This window comes from Sapajus apella, unplaced genomic scaffold, assembly GCF_009761245.1.
Source record: "Sapajus apella isolate SASKATOON/1434 unplaced genomic scaffold, GSC_monkey_1.0 scaffold41, whole genome shotgun sequence".
NCBI classification, from domain to species: Eukaryota; Metazoa; Chordata; class Mammalia; order Primates; family Cebidae; genus Sapajus; species Sapajus apella.
In genome coordinates this window covers 10,593,734-10,616,938 of record NW_022436981.1, presented here as the reverse complement: position 1 = coordinate 10,616,938, position 23,205 = coordinate 10,593,734, and the positions used below count along the sequence as shown (strand labels likewise).

Genomic DNA, 23,205 nt, shown 5'->3' with positions numbered 1-23,205 from the left:
AAATATATATGCACCCAATACAGAAGCACCCAGATTCATAAAGCAGGTTCCTAGAGACCTACAAACAGACTTAGACTCCCACACAATAATAGTGGGAGACTTTAACACTCCACTGTCAATATTAGACAGATCAACAAAACAGAAAATTAACAAGGATATTCCAGGACTTGAACTGAGCTCTGGACCAAGTGGACCTAATAGACATCTACAGAACCCTCCACCCCAAATCAACAGAATATACATTCTTCTCAGCAACATATCACACCTATTCTAAAACTGACCACATAATTGGAAGTAAAACACTCCTTAGCCAATGCAAAATGATGGAAATCCTAAGAGTCTCTCAGACCACAGTGCAATCAAATTAGAACTCAGGATTAAAAAACTCACTCAAAACTACACAACTACATGGAAACTGAACAACCTGCTCCTGAATGACTACTAGATAAATAATGAAATGAAAGAAGAAATAAAGATGTTCTTCAAAACCAATGAGAATGAAGACACAACATACCAGAATCTCTGGGACACATTTAAAGCAGTGGGTAAAGGGAAATTCATAGCACAAAATGCCCAACAGAGAAAGCAGGATCTAAAATTGACACCCTAACATCACAATTAAAATAACTAGAGAAGCAAGAACAAACAAATTCAAAAGCCAGCAGAAGACAAGAAATAACTAAGATCAGAGCAGAACTGAAGGAGATAGACACACAAAAAAAACCTTCAAAAAAAAAAAAAAAAATGAATCCAGGAGTTTTTTTTTTTTTTTAAGATCAACAAAATAGAATGACCACTAGCCAGACTAATAAAGAAGAAAAGAGAGAAGAATCAAATAGATGCAATAAAAAAATGACAAAGTAGATATCACCACCAATCCCATAGAAATACAAACTACCAACAGAGAATACTATGAATACCTCTATGCAAATAAAACAGAAAATTTAGAAGAAATGGATAAATTCCTGGACACTTACACCCTCCCAAGACTAAACCAGGAAAAAGTCAAATCTCTGAACAGACCAAAAACGGGGTCTGAAATTGAAGCAACAATAGCCTACCAACCAAAAAAAAGTCCAGGACCAGATGGTTTCACAGCCAAATTCTACCAGAAGTACAAAGAGGAGCTGATACCATTCCTTCTGAAACTATCAGAAACAAATGAAAAAGAAAGAATCCTCCCTAACTCATTTTATGAGGCCATCATCCTGGTACCAAAACCTGGCAGAGACACAACTACAAAAGAAAATTTCAGGCCAATATCTGTAATGAGCATCGATGCAAAAATCCTCAATAAAATACTGGCAAATCGAATCCAACAGAACATCAAGAAGCTTATCCATCACCATCAAGTCAGCTTCATCCCTGGGATGTAAGGCTGGTTCAACATACACAAATCAATAAATGTAATCCATCACATAAACAGAACCAAAGACAAAAATCACAAGTATCTCAAAAGATGAAGAGAAGGCCTTCAACAAAATTCAACAACCGTTTATGCTAAAAACTCTCAATAAACCAGATATCGATGGAACGTATCTCAAAATAATAAGAGCTATTTATGACAAACCCACAGCCAATATCATACCAAATGGGCCAAAACTAGAAGCATTCCCTTTGAAAACCGGCACAAGACAAGGATGCCCTCTCACCACTCCTATTCAACATAGTATTGGAAGTGCTGACCTGGGCAATCAGGCAAGAGAAAGAAATAAAGGGTATTGAAATAGGTAAAGAGGAAGTCAAATTGTCTCTATTTGCAGATGGCATAATTATTTATTTATTTATTTTTTGAGACAGTGTTTCAGTTTCACTCTTGTTGCCCAGGCTGGAGTGCAATAGCACGATCTTGGCTCAGAACAACCTCCGCCTCCCAGGTTCAAGCGATTCTCCTGCCTCAGCCTCCCAAGCAGCTGGGATTACAGTCATGTGCCACCATACCTGGCAAATTTTGTATTTTTAGTAGAGATGGGGTTTCTCCCTGTTTATCAGGCTGCTCTCGAACTCCTGACCTCAGGTGATCTGCCCGCCTCAGCCTTCCAAAGTGCTGGGATTACAGGTGTGAGCCACTGCACCCAGACGATTGTATATTTAGAAGACCCCATCATCTCAGGCCAAAATCTCAAGATGATAAGCAACTTCAGTGAAGTCTCAGGTTACAAAATCAATGTGCAAAAATCACAATCATTCCTATACACCAATAACAGACAAACAGAGCCAACTCATGACTGAACTCCCATTCATAATTGCTACAAAGAGAATTAAATACCTAGGAATACAACTTACAAGGGGTGTGAAGGACCTCTTCAAGGAGAACTACAAACCACTGCTCAAGGAAATAAGGCAGGACACAAATGGAAAAACATTCCATGCTCATGATTAGGAAGAATCAACATGGTGAAAATTGCCATACTGCCCAAGGTAATCTAGAGATTCAGTGCTATCCCAATCAAGCTACCATTGACTTTCTTCACAGAATTGGAAAAAAAAACCCTTAAATTTCATATGGAACCAAAAAAGAGCATGCAGTGCCAAGACAATTCTAAGCAAAAAACAAAACAAAACAAAAAAAAACAAAGCTGGAGGCATCACACTACCTGACTTCAAACTATACTACAAGGCTACACTAACCAAAACAGCATGGTACTGGTACCAAAACAGATATATAGACTGATGGAACAGAACAGAGGCCTCAGAAATAATACCACACAACTACAACGTCTGATCTTTAACAAACCTGACAAAAACAAGCAATGGGGAAAGGATTCCCTATTTAATAAATGGTGTTGGGAAAACTGGCTAGCCATATGCAGAAAGCTGAAACTGGACCCCTTCCTTACACCTTATACAAAAATTAACTCAAGATGTATTAAAGATTTAAACATAAGATGTAAAATCATAAAAATCCTAGAAAGAAACCTAGGCAATACCATTCAGGACATAGGCATGGGCAAAGACTTCATGACTGAAACACCAAAAGCAATGGCAACAAAAGCCAAAATAGACAAATGGGATCTAATTAAACTAAAGAGCTTCTGCACAGCAAAAGAAACTATTATCAGAGTGAACAGGCAACCTACAGAATGGGAGAAAATTTTTGCAGTCTACCCATCTGACAAAGGGCTAATATCCACAATCTACAAAGAACTAAAACAAATTTACAGGAAAAAAAAAAAATCAAAACATGGGCAAAGGATATGAACAGACACTTCTCAAAAGGAAACATTTATGCAGCCAACAAACATGAAAAAAAGCTCATCACTGATCATTAGAGAAATGCAAATCAAAACCACATTGAGATACCATCTCAAGCCAGCTAGAATGGCAATCATTAAAAATCAGGAGACAATAGACGCTAGAGAAAATGTGGATAAATAGGAGTGCTTTTACAAAACTGTTGGTGGGAGTGTAAATTAGTTCAACCATTGTTGAAGACAGTGTGGCAACTCCTCAAGGATCTCAAACTAGAAATACCATTTGACCCAGCAATCCCATTACTGGGTGTATACCCAAAGAATTATCAATTGTTAACACATGCACACATGTTTATTGCAGCATTGTTCACAATAGCAAAGACCTGGAACCAACCAAAATGCCCATCAATGACAGACTGGATAAAGGGAATGTGGCATATATACACCATGGAATACTATGCAGCCATAAAAAAGGATGAGTTCATGTCCTTTGCAGGGACATGGATGAAGCTGGAAACCATCATTCTCAGCCAACTAATGCAAGAACAGAAAATCAAACGCCACATGTTGTCACTCATAAGTGGGAGCTGAACAATGTCAACACATGGACACAGGGAGGGAACATCACACACCATGGACTGTCAGGGAGTAGGGAGCCAGGGGAGAGATAGCATTAGGAGAAATACCTAATGTAGATGAAGGGGTGATGGATGCAACCAACCACCATGGCGCATGTATACCTGTGTAACAAACCTGCATGTTCCGCACATGTATCCCAGAACTTAAAGTACAATTAAAAAAAAAAGGATCACTCTGGTGGTTTATGAAGAATACGCTCTAGGGTTTTAAGAGTGGAAACAGGAAGACCAGGCAGCATGCCACTGTGTAACCCAAACCAAACAGAACAGTGGCTGAGTCAGAAGGGTTATTGCAGAAGTGGTAAAATGGTCAGACTGGAGATAAATTTTGAAGGTAGCACCAACAGGACTTTGTTTAAAAAATTAGTGCAAAAAGCTAAGTAAAAGATGTATTAAAAATTGACATGATTCTGCTCTAACTTAAAATATTTTTAACTCCATCTCTAACTTAAAATATTCATTTTTTTTTTTTAAGTGATGAGGTCTCACTATGTTGTCCATGCTAGAGTGCAGAGACTATTCGCAGGTATGATCCCACTACGAATCAGCATGGGAGTTTTGACCTGCTCCATTTCCAACATGGGCTTGTTCACGACTCCTTAGGCAACTTGGCGGTTCCCAGCTCCGGGGAGTTTGCCACACTGATACTTAATGTGGACACCCAATCTGCATAGTGTACTGCAGCCCAGAACTCCTAGGCTCAAATAATCCTCCTGTCTTCACCTCTTGAACAGATAGGACTACAGGCACCTGTACCACCACAGCCAGCTAAGTATTCAGTTACAAAGATGCAAAAACTAGCCTGGGCGGCATAGCAAGACCCCGACTCTTAAATTGTTTTAATTAACCAGGCAAAAATACAAAATGAAAAAAAAAAAAAAAATTAACCAAGCATGGTGGCACACGCCTGCAGTTCCAGTTCCTCAGGAGGCTAAGGCAGGGGGGTGGCTTGAACCCAGGAGTTTGAGGCCACAGTGAGCCATGGTGGCACTACTGCACTACAGCCTGGGCGACAGAACAAGACCTTGTCTCATCTGTTCAAAAGTAAGTAAATGAAGCAAAAACTACTTACATCAGTGTCAGATTGAAAAAGTCCCTTCAAATTTATATTAAAATGTATATTTAAAATGTTTGCTTTTTAGCAATTACTTTTATGATGACACATGAAGTTTTATTCCTGAACATTTGCTAAACCAACTCTTTGTTTTCGTTTTTAGGCTACTTAAGCAGTGGGAATGGAGAAGGAACAAAGAAATCTGTAACTGGTTGTGATCAATTAGATGTAAATACCACTGCACTCAGACCAGCCCAATTTCTACTTTATAGTATTTTCTCACATATAATTACAAGTTAATTGAGTAACTATGAAAGTTGTCAAAATCAAATGAATCACTAATGTGAAGAAAATCCTGACAGAGCTGGGGAAAGGCCATGAAAATAAGGTTCTCAGGCTAGTATTCCTGATAAAAAAAAAAAAAGACTACAAAAACTACAACCCTACACAAAGGCCATTACAGCCTTATACAAAAAATGTTTCTACAAGGACATGTGCCCAGCAAACTGCCTGTGCAAACCTGAACTGGTATTACCCTTGTAGCCAAGGATAATTATTTCCAAAACAATTAAGTAATCCTTCTCATTTTTTCCTTTAAAAACCTGCCTTTCTTTATCTCCCGAATAAGCACATGGTTTACTATGGCATGTGTATTCCCACTGGCTCTAGCCCCAGATAACTTTTGGGAGTTTGGTATTTAGGTGGTTTATTGTTTAGGCTGACATACAGAAGTGTCAGAAGTGGGATCTGAAAAAGATCACTACCTGAAGGAATCAGAGATTCTTGGAGCCAGTGTGCAATATTGTACTTAACCGAAAGCACTATAGTTCCATGGCTTGCCTTTTCTGCTCTGGTGGATGTTCTTTCAGGCCGAGCCTCCTTCCTTTTGGTAGAGGCTTTTTAGTATCATTTGGGATCTGGTTTGGATAAGGTCACCTTAATAAAGGACCATACATCCCTTTTGAAAGGATAAACTTTTTGTCTTTCCTGGGTAAGTTCTCTCTGGTGCAAAGAAAGGTGTCTTTTTAGATTGGGTACTCTTGGTTTCTACAGAATTTACATTCTGTCCACCTGTCTTCCAAAAGTAAAAAAGTCAATTTACTTTTGATTTTGTCTGCACAATCAGTTTAATATTTTGTTTGATCTGCATTCCTAGGTTAAAATATTTGTGAATGTTCTTATTTTGGTTTGACTCTTTTCCCTTGCTGCTTTCTGAAAATCTTCCATGAGTAAAAATAAAGATTCTGAATGGTGGGCATAAGAAGGCTAATTAAAAACCACAAGGGCCCGGTGCAATGGCTCACGTCTATAATCCCAGGGATTACTGAGGATTGGGAGACTAAGGTGGGCAGATCACCCGAGGTTGGGAGTTATAGACAAGCCCAGCCAACACAATGAAACCCCATCTCTACCAGAAATACAAAAATTAGCCGGGCATGGTGGCGCATGCCTGTAATCTCAGCTACTCAGGAGGCAGAGGTTGAAATGAGCCAAGACTGTGCCACTGCACTGCAGCCTGGGCGACAGAGTAAGACTGTCTCAAAAGAAAAAAAGAAAAAGACAAACCACTTGGGGGGTCACCATCACCTAAAACACAAGTCTAAACTCCTGACATTCCCTGACAGGATTTACAAAATTTTCTTTGCCCTCGAGAAATTAGTAAGAAACAGAATGGGATTCTCAAAGGTTAAAACATGCCAGGTTTTCTGGGATTCCAGCTGACTACATCTTAATGGCCTATTTTTGTGCACATTTTTAAACTGATGGACAAAATTACATCAAGAAAAATTTGGAGCTCAGATTATTATCATTCAAAAACCTGTAACTATAGAATATATAGTCTAAGTTGCCTATTTTTTCTTCATATTTTGAATATGCTGACTTTTCATGTTGAAATAAACTCACTGCTTATGACATGTGAACCAAGATTAAATAAGAATTTTTTGTAATTTGCAGGTTATTTAAAGCTTATTTCAAAATATAGAATAAGAAAGAAATCAGTAAGTAGGAGAGAGAGATGTGAACAAAGTTACAAAGATATATTTTTGGTTAGAAAAAGGTTAAAAAGAGAATAATTTTGCACAAAACAGAATCTTCTATGGTGGATTTTTGTCCTAAAGTAAAAAGACTAGTTCAGAAAGAGGAAGGTATACAAGAGCAGAAAGTCCAAGCATGTTATCAGTGTAAGTTGTGATAAGGTTCATAAAAGAAATTTTGTGTGTGGTCAAGTTGGCTATAATTGAAGATAATTGTTTATAAGTCTAAATATTGAGCTTTGCTATTAGAAATACACTAATACAAAACTAAAAAGCTTGGTCCTCTGTTAAAACAGTGAGGTTTTCTTAAAGTATGTATTTGCTCTTAGTACTAATAAAATTGCAAGAGGTTTTGATTTTAAATTCTAAAACCTATCGAACAGCCACCTGCAAAACTAGTTTCTACTTCTTCCTGGGATCTAATTAATTTCTCTGGTTCCAGGTTGGAAATGCTGTCTTTTTCACTCAGACTGGAAATTTCACTTCTCAAGGTAAAACTTTTCTTTCCGAAACTTCTCAGATTTATATCAGAAGTTCAACTTTTGCTGTACCCCTCCTGCACATGATTTGCAGGTCATACACCTTTGCCTTCTGTTCTTTCTCCCCTTGAAAAAGCGTATTTTTTTGCTTGGCTGGGGTGATAACTCTCTCCTTCAACCTTTTTGTCAACTCCAACTTTTTTCCTTCTGGTTCTAGCTCTGCTATTAACAGTCTGACACTGAAATGGTTTTTCTGTTTTTTTGCTTTTGAGATAGGATCTTACTCTGTCATCTGGGCTGGAGAGCAGTGGCATGATCATGGATTACTGGGGCCTTGAACTCCTGGGATCAGGTGATCCTCCTGCCTCAGACTCCTGAGTAGCTAGGACCACAGGCATACACCACTATACCCAGCTAATTCTTCTATTTTTTGTAGAGACGGGATTTCATCATGTTGCTCAGGCTGGTCTCAAACTCCTGGGCCCAACCCACTGAGCCACATCAGCCTCCCAAAGTGCTAGGATTATAGGTGTGAGCCACTGCCCCACATTTTTTTTTTTTTTTTTTGAGACAGGGTATTACTCCATCACCCAGGCTAAAGTGACATGATCACAGCTCACTGCAGCTTTGATCTCTTAGGCTCAAGCCATCTTCCTGCCTCAGCCCCCCAAGTAGCTAGGCATATACCACCACACTTGGCTAATTTTTTTTTTATCTTTTAATAGAGATGTTGTCCAGGCTGGTCTTGAACTCCTGAACTCATGCAATCCTTCTACCTTGGCCTACCAAAGTGCTGGGATTACAGGCATGAGTAACCATGTCCAGCTTGAATGTTTATCTTACAGGTCTAGAAGAACAATGTTTTCCTCCAATATAACTTGATTCTGTACTCTTGGCTTTTAGTGATATTGGAATTATTCCACGTAACCAGAAAACTTCTTACACTATTTAAGAGCTGTGTATTCTGCTCAAGGTATCAGTTTTTTTGTTTATATTCCTCTCTAATGTAGTGCAGACACATACCCTTGGATACTTGCTGTCCCTCATTAAATTCAAGTACTCTTTTTATCAGGTTTAACTTCCAATTTATCTAAACAGGTTTCCCACAAGGAGAAGCAATTACACTACAAAGATATTTATCTTTTTGACAACTGGCCTAAAAAACATTTGACGTTTTTATCAATATAATACCTGTGTTGCCTTTATTAGGTTTTTGGTGATTTAAGAAAACTGAGCTTTAAAAGGATTAAGGCTTTTATATCCATGTAACTTTCTGCACTGCTTTTAAGATTTTTTGATTATCAGTACAATGAAATGAGTAACTATTAGTTAACAGTGGCCAACAATTTTTTTTTGATCAAATGTTTTGAACTTTTAACATGGTATCTCCAGCAGGTTTCTCCAGGATCAAGATCCCAAATTAAGGCTTTCTGATCTAAAATTAACTTTGGGATCTTCTAGCTGGGCTCCTGGAGAGCCCCAAAGGATGGATCTCTCATTCTGTAAATCTATCAAATGATTAGCCTCACTTGGTAAATTGTATGGGAGGCACTGTTAATTATTATATCTTCTTTCAGTTACATTTATGGGTATGCTACTGAGATAAGTTTTCCCAAAACTACATAAACTCATAGAAATCTAATATGCTATCAGTTATAGATTTCTATTATGTCCAATATTTTTTAAAGTTATATTTGTATAGATGTTATTAATGTGAATATTCTAAAGATTAGATGAAATTTATGTAAAAGTCTGATAGTCCTGATGTGACACTGTCAGTTATGATTCTGGTTATCTTAAAATGCTACATGTACTAGAAAAAACTAAATTTCCTTGTCAACTGAGAACTTTCATCAGATTTTTCATGGTTATTCTTTTTGTCATCACAATTATTATTCTGAATTCTCTAAAAACATTTGCTATCAGCTACATTCCAAAACTGCTGTTCATGGAAAAGACTCTAGCAGTACTCTTGAACAAAGATTTTCGGTAACTTTAAAAACAATGGAGTCAATAAAAATTTCCCGAATTCTAATAAATTCATGAGTTCATAAAACTGTTAATAAAGATCCAGCAAAACAAAAAAATTACACAAAGTTGATGTAACTGATGAAGAGGATGTCTTTATGACTTTAGAAGACTTTTGTGAACAAAGGTGGAAACATTTGCTTTTTCTCCCTACTTGAGTCCTCCAAAATTCAGAAACTATTTGTATTATTTTTATTTACTTAAGTTCAATGAAAATCTACTCTCTTTATATGAGGATACAATTAGATACATTAGTTATATTACCAAGGCTTTGCCTGAAAACGTCATATTTAAGAATGTGCATAAAATATCTGGCTTCAAGAGTTCTTAGCCTTATTGTGAGTAAAACCTGTTACTTCCTAGCAGGCCCAAGAATCTTAAGACCATAAGTGAAGTCTAAAGTCTGTCTCTCTTTGACCGCATAGCCTTAAGAGATTTTTAAATCTGAAATTCCTATATGACCAATGTAGGAAAGAAAAAATTTCTTAAAAAAACTACAATACACCCGTTGTTATCCACATGTACACTCAACTGTTTCCTGAATTCTCCTAGTTTCCTCAATTCTCCTAGTTTCCTCCAGGATTGGGCTACAATACTCCAACTAAAAACAAAAGCTGTTCTGCTCCTAAAGCCCTATATTCAAATTTTCAGAAACAAGTTTCATGCCTGATATATGAGCCACACAACAATATCATGACCAGGGACATTCAAACATAATCAGGAGAAGCTGACGTTTTTGTGAAAGCAGTAGACAGCTTTTCCTATGACAGTAGAACCACATCATAGTAAGACTTTTACCCCCACTTAATGCTACTTTTTTCACTTGACAGAATAATGGTGTAATTGAAATTTCATAATCAATAGCTTCTGCTAGTAACTTAACAGAATCTAACTCAAGAAATCCTTTAGTATCCATTGGTCAAAAAAGAAAGTATCTGTGCTATTGCTAGTACTATATACTGTACCTACATAAATACCTCTGATAAAGTTCAGACCCATGTATATAAAATAAGAAAACAGGTCACATGATTATAAAAGATCTCACCTAATTCCCTACAGTCACTGATCTATTCAATTAGTTGTCTTTAGGTTCATGGCTAGGTTCAAGCCTAGGTTCATGGCTCAAAACCATTATGCAAATTGGAATTGTCATATTAACTACTAACTTTGTATCGGTTATTTGTTAAATGTCTGTAGAAGTATCACACCTAACAATAATGCTGGCGCAGCATTTTGAGATAACAAAAGACTATGCAACAGACAAAAATCAAACTTAATAATGGAATCCAGGTAGACACAGCCTGAGAGTCATTCCCTTCAAATGTCCCTTCTTGCTCAACTGTGGCTTAAAAGAGTTTTGACACGGACTCCTAGTCACTAATCATTTTCCCCAACATGGGATGAGACTAGCAACCAGGATAAGTCTATCCTGGTATTATGGGATGTCAAAACCCAACTACATGATGACTGATCAGATAAAAGATATTGATCAAAAGAGAAAAACATGAAAGTTGTTAAAATAAAAATGGAGTCACTAATGTTAAGAAAACCCTGACAAACAGAGTTGAGGAAGTCCATGAAGAGAAGGTTCTCAGGCTTCTATGCCTGGTAACAAAAAAAGACTACAAAAAAACACAACTTTGCACAAAGTCCATCACAACCTTATACAAAAAATATTTTTGCTGCTAGGACATCTGCTCGAGAAACTGCCTGTCCAATGTCAGACTGACATCACCCTTGTTACTGATCGTTGTAGTCAAGGATTATTTCAAAACAATTATGTAATCCTCCTCACTCTTTCTTTTAAAAACCTCTGTTTCCCTGAATAGTTTACTATGGCATGTGTATTCCCATTGCAATGTTTTATTCTCAAATTTCTCATAGAGAGTCTCTCTGCTTGTTATTTAGGTTGACAACAGTGCTAGAGACCCTAGTGGCAATCCACTAGGTGTTTAACAGGCACTTGTTAAATAGACTAGCAAGGCCGGGCGCGGTGGCTCACGCCTGTAATCCCAGCACTTTGGGAGGCCGAGGCGGGTGGATCACGAGGTCAAGAGATCGAGACCATCCTGGTCAACATGGTGAAACCCCGTCTCTACTAAAACTACAAAAAATTAGCTGGGCATGGTGGCGCGTGCCTGTAATCCCAGCTACTCAGGAGGCTGAGGCAGGAGAATTGCTTGAACCCAGGAGGCGGAGGTTGCGGTGAGCTGAGATCGTGCCATTGCACTCCAGCCTGGGCAACAAAAGCGAACCACTGTCTCAAAAATAAATAAATAAATAAATAGACTAGCAAATAGAATTGTGAAAGAGAATCTTCAAGAAATTCAAATATTTTATGAAAACTACAAGAGTCCAAGTGGAATTCATTTATTTAAAAATAATGCATCTGAATTTTAGAACAAAGTTATCTTTAAAAATTCTATATAAGGACTAAGTATATATTTTTATATAAGATGGCCATGAAAGACTAGTCTCAAATTACCTTATATTAAACTGGGATTATTCTTCACATAGCAAAAAGGAAATTTTTTTTAACTTTTTAGTTTTGGGAGTATACGTGCAGACTGATTCTATGGATCAACTGTGTGTCAAGGGGGTTTAGTGTATATGTTATTTTGTCATCCAGGCAATAAGCATAGTACCCAATAAGTAGTTTTTGATCCTCACACTCCTCTCACCCTCCACCCTCAAGTAGGCCCTGGTATCTATTGTTCCCTTCTTTGTGTCCATGTATGCTAGATGTCTGGCTCCCACTTATAAGTGAGAACATGTGGTGTTTGGTTTTCTGACCCTATGTTAATTCACTTTGGATAATGGCCTCTAGCTTCATCCACGATGCTGCAAAGAATATTATCTCTTTTTTTTGAGACAAGGTCTCACTTTGTCACCCAGGCTGGAGTGTAGTGGCATGAACATGGCTCACTGCAGCCTTAACCTCCTGGCTCAAGCAATCCTCCCACCCTCAGTCCCCCCAAGTAACTGGGACTATAGGCGCATACCCCCAAGTCCAGCTAATTTTTATATTTTTTGTGCAGATGGGGTTTCGCCATGTTGCCCAGGCTGGTCTCAAACTCCTGGGCTCAACTGATCCTCCCACCCTGGCTTCCCAAAGTGCTGGGATTACAGGTGTAAGCCACCACATCTGGCCTGCAAAAGATATGATCTCATTCTTTTTTATGAGTGTGTAGTATTTCCTGGCATATATATACCACATTATCTTTATCCAGTCTACTGTTGAAGGGCATTTAGATTGAGTCTATGTCTTTGCTATTGTGATCAGTGCTGCAACAAACATATGCGTGCATGTGTCTTTATGGCAGAATGATTTATATTCCTTTGGGTATATACTCAATAATGGGATTGCTGGGTCAAATGGTAATTTCTCTTTTAAGTTCTTTAAGGAATCGTCAAACTGCTTTCTACAGTGACTGAACTAATTTACATTCCCACCAACAGCATGTAAGCATTCCCTTTTCTCAGCAGCCTTGCCAGCATGTTTTTTCTTTTTCTTGTTTTTTTTTTTTGAGACAGAGTTTCACTCTTGTTACCCAGGCTGGAGGGCAATGGTGCGATCTCAGCTCACCGCAACCTCTACCTCCTGGGTTCAAGCAATTCTCCTGCCTCAGCCTCCCGAGTAGCTGGGACTACAGGCATGTGTCACCATGCCCAGCTAATTTTTGTATTTTTAGTAGAGACGGGGTTTCACCATGTTGACCAGGATGGTCTCCATCTCTTGACCTTGTGATCTACCCACCTCGGCCTCCCAAAGTGCTGGGATTATAGGCGTGAGCCACCGTGCCCAGCCTGTTTTTTCTTTTTAATAAAAGCCATTCTGACTGGTGTGAGATGGTATCTCACGGTGATTTTGATTTGTATTTCTCTAATGATTAGTAATGTTGAGAATTATTTCATAGGCTTGTTTGCCACATACATATCTTCTTTTGAAAAGTGTTGCCCAATTTTTAATGGGATTGTTTTTTTGCTTGTGAATTTAAGTTTCTTATAAAATTTTATTTATTTATTTTGAGACAGAGTCTTGCTCTGTCACCCAGGCTGGAATGTAGTGACATGATCTCAGCTCACTGCAAACTTTGCTTCCTGGGTTCACGCGATTCTCCTGTCTCAGCCTCCTGAGTAGGTGGAATTACAGATCCATGGCACCATGCCCGGCTAATTTTTGTATTTTTAGTAGAGATGGGGTTTCATCATGTTGACCAGACTAGACTCAAACTCCTAACCTCAAGTGATCTGCCTGCCTCAGCCAAAGGGTTTTTATAGTTTTAGATTTTACATTTAAGTTTTCAATCCATCTTGATTTGATTTTTGTGTATCATGTAAGGAAAGGATCCACTTTCCATTTTCCGCACATGGCTAGCCAGTTATCTCAGCACCATTTATTGAATAGTGTCCTTTCTCACACATAGCAAAATTTTCAAAATACAGAGTAACTTTTAACCACAAGAAAATTCTAGAGCTGTTTTAATCTAAACCATTACCACTATGGGTTTACAGTTACTATAAGAATGGCTTAAATATATTTTTCTAATATAATTTCTTTTCCCAAATCAGTTAAGTTAGCATGCAAACCATGTGGAAGTAGTATGGGTTACTACATCTGTCCTACATATTATTCTATACCCTAGAAACCCAGCATATTCTAGTCTTTAAATTCTAAGTTATTTGGCCAGGCATGGTGGCTCACGACTATAATCCCAACATTTTAGACTGCATGAAGCCATGACTGACTGAGAATCACTCTCTGGGTAGATAACAGGCACCTTTCTGGCCCCTTCTCTCAGATTCTTTCCTCCCTCCTCCACCTAAAGACAAGGCCTCCAAGTTCTTATGGTACCTTGTGATGACTTTAAAAGGCATGTTCAACTTTAAAAAGGTCTAATTAAGGCTGGGCATGGTAGCTCACACCTGTAATCCCAGCACTTTGGGAGGCCGAGGTGGATGGATCACTGAGGTCAGGAGTTCGAGACCAGCCTGACCAACATGGTGAAACCCTATCTCTACTAAAAGTACCAAAAAATTAGTCGGACGTGGTGGCATGCGCCTGTAGTCTCAGCTACTCGCAAGGCTGAGGCAGGAAAATCATTTGAACCCAGGATGTATAAGGTGCAGTGAACTGAGATTGCGCCACTGCACTCCAGCCTTGGTGACAGAGTGAGATTCCCTCTCAAAGAAAAAAAAAAAAAACTAACTTGTTTGAGAAAATTATGTTAAGTACAGCTTAGCAAAACTTGTTTACTCTAAGTTTTAACTCAAAACACCAATCAAGTTATTTTATCAAAATTGGCAAAGGACCATAATCTTTGTTTTCACCATTGCCTGAGTTGTTTAAAAAACAAAAACTAAGTACCTGGCACAGATGTAGAATCCTCTGCACACCAGGGACAACTGCTCCAATGATCTGAGGTCCAAGTCACTAGACACCACCCATCGGAAGATGTACATGAGGACCTCCATTGGCAGCACTGCAAAACAAAATCACCCTTCAGTGACTCTCCTCTATGTCATTCTGTTGTCACAACTACATTCCCAGTACAAGTATACATTCCTAGAAATTTATAAATCACACCCTCTGTATTGCTCAGAGCTACAGCATGAATGTATTCAGCTACTAAATAATAATAATGGTTCCTAACATCAAGACATAAATATCTTTGTTTTTTTCAGTATAGATCTGAAGCTACTTTTTGTAAAGGAATCTTTTCCCTAAGATTATTTTACCGGAAATATATTAAATGTTTTAGAAAAATAATCTGTGTGTGATCCATATGGCATCTATTTCATCTATCCATATTTCATCTCCTTCAAAATTTTCAATTGTCCTCCTCTGAAAAAGCCCCAAACTAAACAATATTTCACATTAAAAAATACATTAATTTTTTTCTGAGACAAGGTCTTGATCTATCACCCAGGCTGAAGTACAGTGGTACAATCTCAGCTCACTGCAGCTTCCGCCTCCCAGGTTCAAGCAATTCTCATGCCTCAGCCTCCCAAGTAGCTGGGACAACAGGCATGCACCATCACACCCAGCTACTATTTGTATTTTTAGTAGAGATGGGGTTTCACCAGGGCCAGGTCAACTGGTCTTGACTCCTGGCCTTAAGTGATCCTCCCAACTCAGCCTCCCAAAGTGCTGAAATTACAGGCATGAGCCACCACATCTGGACAAAAATACATTAATTTCTAAACATTCAGCCTGTCTCAGGACAGTTGTCCAACATGGCTGAAATGCTTCATACCAGTATTCCTCCAGTTTTCTAAGGGTTACTTCAACAACTCAGACTTACCTGTTAGATCTTTACTGAAAAGGTATGACATCCTTAAACAACAGCACTAAAAACTATTCTGCTTCAGATTTTAAAATAGCTTACTAGTATATGCAAATGATAATTATAACTAGATCTTCTGCCATATTCTAAACTAGAGCAGCAGTTATCCGGCAAATTATCTGACCTTATAAATTTAGAAATCTTTAATCTAAGCTTAAGCTATTTCTCATTGAGTTATAAAAAACACATATTCAAACCTGATATATGAGTCTGACTGCTCTCAAGCTCAGGCTGACACAGTTTGAGCACAGACTCCTGAAATGTGAGCTGCTGCTGAAAGTAGGACAAGAGATCTGCCATTTTGCTATCATCATCATTATCTTCAATGCTGAAAAAAGGGAGGTGAATAAATTAAGTGCCTCAGTCTACAAGCGTATACTTTAGAAACTGATTTTTCATACCATTTTCAAATTCGCTTTACAAAGTCACCTAAAGCTTATCCAACATGTGATACATTTTTAAATGTGATGAATTTATCCTGCCTTACAAAGGAATATCATACCAAGTTTTTCAAGGAAAAAAGCTTCAGTAGTTATCCAGAAAGAATTAGAATTTTTGAATATAGGTGTTGAGACTTAACTAATTAATTTTAAAGTAGAGATTTTATGAGTTAGTGAAAACTTTCAAATGATTTCAAAAATCTTAACGTAGTAAGTTCTTTAATCTTAATTTATTCTAACTGGATAAAAACCAAATCTACAGATGTCATTTTAGGTACTTACTTACCAAGGGTTTTCTAACAGATTTGCCTTATCAGCCTACCTTTAGAGAGGAAAATATCTAATTTGAAAACATCTTAAGGTGCACATATCATCTACCAATATACACAAATGTGTAGTTAAGGGTGATTAAAAAAAAAAAGTCTGAGCTTTCTATTTTTACTGAAGTAAACCTTAAAGATAATCAGACTTACAAAAAGGCATGAATAATGAAGTTAGAAAACCAGGAAGTTTCAAGTGATGCAGACTTAAATTAAAAAAAAAAAAAGAAAAGAAAGAAAGAAATGAAAAACCAGGAAGGGTATTTTATAATACAACAAAATTTAAGTGCGGTTGAGGCTAGATGGACTCAATGGCTATTCTACAAACATATTACAGGAAAGGAAAGAAAAAAAAAAAAAAGGTAAACTTTTAGGGATTATCAGATCTTATAAAAAAAAAAAAAAAAAAAAAAGATTGTATCCTTAAAGAACTTTCATAGCATCTGGGTTTGTATTAAAAAAATGGGAATGAAAAGATATGCCTCTTTAATATTTTAATATAATCTTTATTAACAGCATCTGGCACGTATTTATAAAACTGGCTAAGAGCTGAATCTAAGTTACCCAAATTTAAAGAAGATTTAGAAAAAGCTCAAATGATTCATTTTAAGTATGAACTGCCTTATACTGTTCACTCTAATCTGATGAACAATATTATTATCTGAAAATTTAAACAAGCAATTAATATTGACCTCATTGGGATGTTTTTAATATGACTTATCCAAAGCTTACATGTTAATACCATATGCAGTTCAAAACATTGGCAATAAGCATATGTTATCAATAAAGGTGACAATTATTTCATGACAGAGGGAATATATTAATATAATAGCTAATATGATATTTCATTAACAAACTCTTTTTTTTTTCCCTGTATTGTCTATTTTTAACCTGACATTCTCTCATGGGTACAGACCCCCTTCCCTTCCAATATCAGCAAATTGGGTTTTGGGAGATACTGGAATTAAGCTAAAACAACTTTATAATTGTCTTACAAACAGCTTCAAAAGTATCATCTTAAAAATATTTTTCTTGATATTTATCCATATAAAACCAATGCAACTTCATAATTTGATGCAAGTGGCAACTACACAATGAAACATGATTTCTTTTAGGAATATATTCTGCACTTGTGCTTTTAAATAAATGTTAGAGTTTTAATGTTCTACTAACAAACATTAAGAAAATAATGTCTTTTATACTTCAGCATTTTCCTCATTAAATTAGAAGCCTTTTTTAAAATGTAAAATTTCAAATGTTTACAAAAGAAACTAGTGGAACAAAATCCCATGTACCCATCACTCGATTTTAACCATCATTAACATTTTGCAAACTTTAGCCTAATTACATTTTAAAACTTTCTACTTCAAACAGGTTTCAGAAAGTTGAAATGCGTCCTTTAATTTACTCCTTTCAGTAACTACTGCTTTTTAAAACCGTTTTCACTTTATTATTTTTACATCTGTTTAAAAGGTGCATTTCTATGTTAACCTTTTGATTTCCCTAATTAAAAAATTTCTGCAACTTTATAAACAAAGATATACTAAAGAATATAGAGCTTAACAGAATTAGCACCATCTTCTTATGTTTAGAGTCAATAGGGCAAAGATGCTTAACTTTAACAAACTCTATGCATTACTGTCTATCAAATTATATACGCACTAGCTGTTTCCAACGCCATCACCATCTGGAGACCGGGTATAAGTAATCTTGAACTCTATATCAGGTACAAGTTGCATAGCCCTACGATAAAACTTGATGGCTAAAAGAAGAAATAAAGCTAAATTAGCTATGACCACACATTTTTGTCATTTCCTTTGATTACCCTTAACTGTGGTTTAATTTGGTAACTTTCTTCACAAACAGCCAAGTTCTGTTTTTCTACATGCAACAGTAGTTCAGTGACACAAAATTATTTCCAAACCTTACTGCTCAGAAAGAACCTTTTCCCTAAACTTAAGATGTTGTATTTTACTCATATATTAGCCCATCTTTTTCCTCACCCTCTCATATATCATGATTTTTAAACAGTTGTCTTTCTTTGGGCTCTGAAGATACAATTGCTATAGCCAACAAAAATACTCTGTCTCTCTTTGTTTAAGACAGGGTCTCACTCTGTTGTCCAGGCTGGAGTGCAGCTGGCACGATCTCGGCTCACTGCAGACTCCACCTCCCAGGCTCAAGCAATTCTCCCACCTCAGCCTCCTGAGCAGCTGTGGCTACTGGAATGCGCCGGCCAGCACACTCGGCTAATTTTTAAATTTTTCTTAGAGATAACATCTTGCAATGTTGCCCAAGCTGGTCTATAACTCCTGGGTTCAAACAATCCTCCCACCTCAGCCTGCCAAAGTGCTGAGATTAGAGGTGCGAGCTACCATGCCTGGCCAAAAACACTTGTAAGCAAACTTTTCTAAGACACAGAGTTGAGGAAAATTAAATGCTTCTTACTGGATAGAATAAAGAATAGTTTGTTTTTTTAATTATCTTTTAAATTTAACTTCCTTTAGCCCACCGCCTCTTATTTAGCTAAGTAACCTTCAAGATTTTTTTTACAAATCTACTAGTCTAGTACTTTAGAGCTATGATATTCAATAACTCTCCCCACAGAGATACACCAATAGAACTTGGCGCTGTAGAGGCTAGTTCTTTTTTCCTTTGAAGAAGTTTATGATTCAACATATTTCTGCCACATTCTATTATTCTGGATGAATTACCATACACTAAGTGGAGATGTGAATTTCACAAACCAATGAAGGGTGCACAGGGACTTGACCAATTGGGCCTTTCTAAAATCTAAAGAAAAATATCACTAGAAGAAACTTGCACATAAATGCAGTAACTCTAAATATGTTATTTTTGAGGCATTTCCAAATGATTCCAGCACAAAGGTTTTTCCTGTGCCTCAACTATTATCTTTACAATCACAAAATGAAAGCGTAATTACAAACTTAATATGGTAAATAGTCCTATCAGTTTATTTATACATTTCTATTGGGTTAATAAAAGACACAAAGCTGACACACATATTACCACATATTTTTGTTGGTAATATGTAAATTATAACTTATAAAGGAAAATACATATTTTTTCCTCAATTCTTTATATTCCCATCATCTGAAGTAATTTTCACCTATAAGAAGAGCATATTTTAAAATGAACAATTTTTAAATATTAATGAATAACTAAAGCTAAATGTAAAAAAAGTGTTATTTTGCTCATCCTACCAATATGATGATGTTTCCCAGCAATATTTTTTGCAAAAAGACAGGTTACATAGAAAAACAATTTCTATTTTTTATTTTTTAAAAAACAATTTCAAATACAGTTGGCCTTCTGTATGCATAGGTTTCACATTCTCTGATTCAATCAACTGCAGATAAAAAATATTTAAAATAAATACAAATTTTAAAAAACAATACAATATAACAACTATTTACATAAGTTATATATAAATATTACACCATTTATATAAGTGACTTAAGCATTTTGGTATTTGCAAAGGGTCCTGGAACCAATTTCCAATGAATACTGAAGGAAGAATATATTAAGAAAACTGATGTTCTATACCAAATATGTTATAATTTAAAAAAATATGGTTAATAACAGAGTTGTTATTCAGAAATATTATGATGATATGATCCTGTGCTCTGAATTTTTACCTTCATAGAGAGCTCCATTTTGTTCTTCTTCTACTGCTTTTAGGAAGAATTCTCGAGCCTATAAAAATATAGAGTAAAAATTTTTTAAAACCTGCATTAAAAATTAATATGGATGGCAGGAGGGCGTTTTAAATAAATTGTGTGAAATAACTAGTCATAGGCAAAATAATGAGCCTTGATCTAAACCTCATACTTTACATAAATATTAACTTGAATGGATCATGGACTTAAATGTAAAACCCATAAAACTTTTAGAGGAAAAGAAAACAAAGAAAATCTTGGAAACCTAGGACTAGGCAGAGTTCCTGTATTTGACACCAAAAGCACCATTCATAAAAAAAAGATGGATAAGTGGGATCTCATCAAAATTAAAAATTTTTGCTCTGTGAAATGCCCTGTTAAGAGGATGAAAATATTTACAAGCCACATATTCAATAAAAGACTTGTATATAGAATACAAAAAGAACTTCCAAAACACAACATTAAAAATATTAGCAATCTGGCTGGGCATGGTGGCTTACACATATAATCCCAGCACTTTGGGAGGCTCAGGTCAGCAGATCACTTGAGGCCAGGAGTTTGAGACTAGCCTGGTCAATAAGGTGAAACCCATCCCTACTAAAAATACAAAAGTTAGCCAGTTGTGGTGGTGCATGCCTGTAGTCCCAGCTACTCTGAAGGCTGAGCCAGGAGAATCACTTGGGAGGCAGAGGTTGCAGTGGGCCAAGATCATGCCACTGCACTTTAGCCTGGGTGACAGGGTGACACTCTGTCTCAAAAAAAAAAAAAAAATGTATACACACACACATGCAATCCAATTAGAAAAGATATCAACAGGTATTTCAGAGAAGAATATATATTAATAGATAAGTAATAAGCACATGAAAAGATGTTCAACATCATAAGCCATTAGGGAAATGCAAATTAAAATGACAACGAGATACCACTATATATCTATATTAATGGCTATTAATAAAATTAAAGGCCAGGTGCAGTGGCTCACGCCTGTAACCCCCTGGCTCATGCCTGTAACCCCAGCACTTTGGGAGGCTGAGGTGGGTGGACTGCTTGAGGTCACGAGTTCAAGACCAGCCTGACCAACATGGTGAAGCCCCATCTCCACTAAATATACAAAAATTAGCATGGCGTACTGGTGAGCACCTGTAATCTCAGCTACTCAAGAGGCTGAGGCAGGAGAATCACTTGAACCCAGGAGGTAAAGGTTGCAGTGAGCTGAGATCATACCACTGCACTACAGCCTGGGCGACAAAGCAAGACTCTGTCTTTAAATAAATAAATAATAAAAAGTAGCAAGACCAAATGCTGATGAGGATGAACTGGATCACTCATACATTGCTGGTGGGAACTTATAAGATACTCTAGAAAACACTTCGGCAGTTTATTTTAAAAGCAAACATGCACTTACTATAGAACTTAGCAACCACATTCGGGGTTTCATCCCAGAGAAATGAAAATTATGTTCATGCAAAAATCTGCACACACATTTCGATAGTTCCATTCATAATAGCCAAACACTGGAAACAACACGAAAGTCCTTCAACCAACAAATGGTTAAACAAACTGGGGTATATCCATACCATGCAGTACTATGCTGCAATAAAAAGGAAAAAACTACTGATACATAACAACATGGACTGATCTTGAGGGAATCACACTTAGTGAATAAAGCCAATCTCAAAAGGTTACATACTGTATGATGCCACTTATACAACATTCTTGGAATATCAAAATTACAAAATGGAGAACAGATTAGTGATTGCCAGTGGTTAAGAATAGCTAGAGAAAGGCCGGGCGCGGTGGCTCAAGCCTGTAATCCCAGCATTTTGGGAGGCTGAGGCGGGTGGATCACAAGGTCAAGAGATCAAGACCATCCCGGTCAACATGGTGAAACCCCGTCTCTACTAAAACTACAAAAAATTAGCTGGGCATGGTGGCGCGCGTGCCTATAGTCCCAGCTACTCAGGAGGCTGAGGCAGGAGAATTGCCTGAACCCAGGAGGCGGAGGTTGCGGTGAGCCGAGATCGCGCCATTGCACTCCAGCCTGGGTAACATGAGTGAAACTCCGTCTCAAAAAAAAAAAAAAAAAAAAAGAATAGCTAGAGAAAGGGAATATATAACTATAAAACAGTTCTGTATCTTGATTGTGGTGGCGGTGACATGAAGCTACCTTGTAATAAAACTGCACACAACTGTTTATACACATACACACAGACAAGTGCTTGTAAACCCAGGAAATCCAAATAAACTCTCTGGGTTGTCTGAATGCCTATTTCCTTGTTTTTGATACTATACTATGGTTATGCAAGTTGTTACCATCAGAGGAGGCTAGATGAAGGGTACACAGGACTTCCCTGAACCTGTGAACCTATAATTACTTAAAAATAAAAAATAAGAGGAGATAGAAGATTTAAGTCATCAGAGTAATGCCAATTATTTAATGACTAATTGACAACACAAACTTGGATCTGATGGTAAAAAGATGGCAGCCTCTATGGAAAAAGAGAATAAAAAATGAAATGGTATGCTGTGCCTACTCTGTGTAAGTTCCAGAAGAAATGTGAATGTTAGACAGCATTCAAAGCATTTTCAGTGTGAAAATATTTCAAAATTTTCCAGAATAAGGAAATGATTAATGCATTATTATAAGCTGATTAACTCAAAATATAACAAAATACTGCATGAAATTAAGGCCTCTGGAAAGATGTTAACATGTGAGCAATCTTTTTTTTTTTTTTTTTTTTTTGGTTGGCTCTGTTAATAAATTCAGATATCAATCTTTCAGAGACCACATGAATCCCAGAGGTCTATAAATTAACAAAAAACAGCTCAATGAAGATAGTTTATCTACAGAGAAAAAAGCCATTCAGGAGTAGTGGTATCATCCAAAGTATCTAGAAGAAATTGTGAGAAATATATAAACTAGTATACTAGTGAAATTTTTTTTTTTTTTTTGAGTCAGAGTTTTGCTTGCTACCCAGGCTGGAGTGTA

The 23,205-nt window shown here is 36.9% G+C and overlaps 1 protein-coding gene across 2 annotated transcripts in view; it reads right to left on the bottom strand.

Moving 5' to 3' along the window:
- The window catches only part of FBXO9 (F-box protein 9), a 45,966-nt gene that overhangs the window by 10,574 nt on the left and 12,187 nt on the right, over positions 1 to 23,205 (bottom strand). For both annotated transcript variants that reach the window (XM_032299701.1, XM_032299700.1), the window contains exons 4-7: positions 20,196 to 20,253; positions 18,199 to 18,298; positions 15,974 to 16,104; positions 14,798 to 14,912 (exon numbers count right to left, since the gene is read on the bottom strand). In XM_032299701.1, the coding sequence (XP_032155592.1) occupies positions 14,798 to 14,912; positions 15,974 to 16,104; positions 18,199 to 18,298; positions 20,196 to 20,253 (404 nt within the window). The remainder of the gene's footprint in view (positions 1 to 14,797; positions 14,913 to 15,973; positions 16,105 to 18,198; positions 18,299 to 20,195; positions 20,254 to 23,205) is intronic.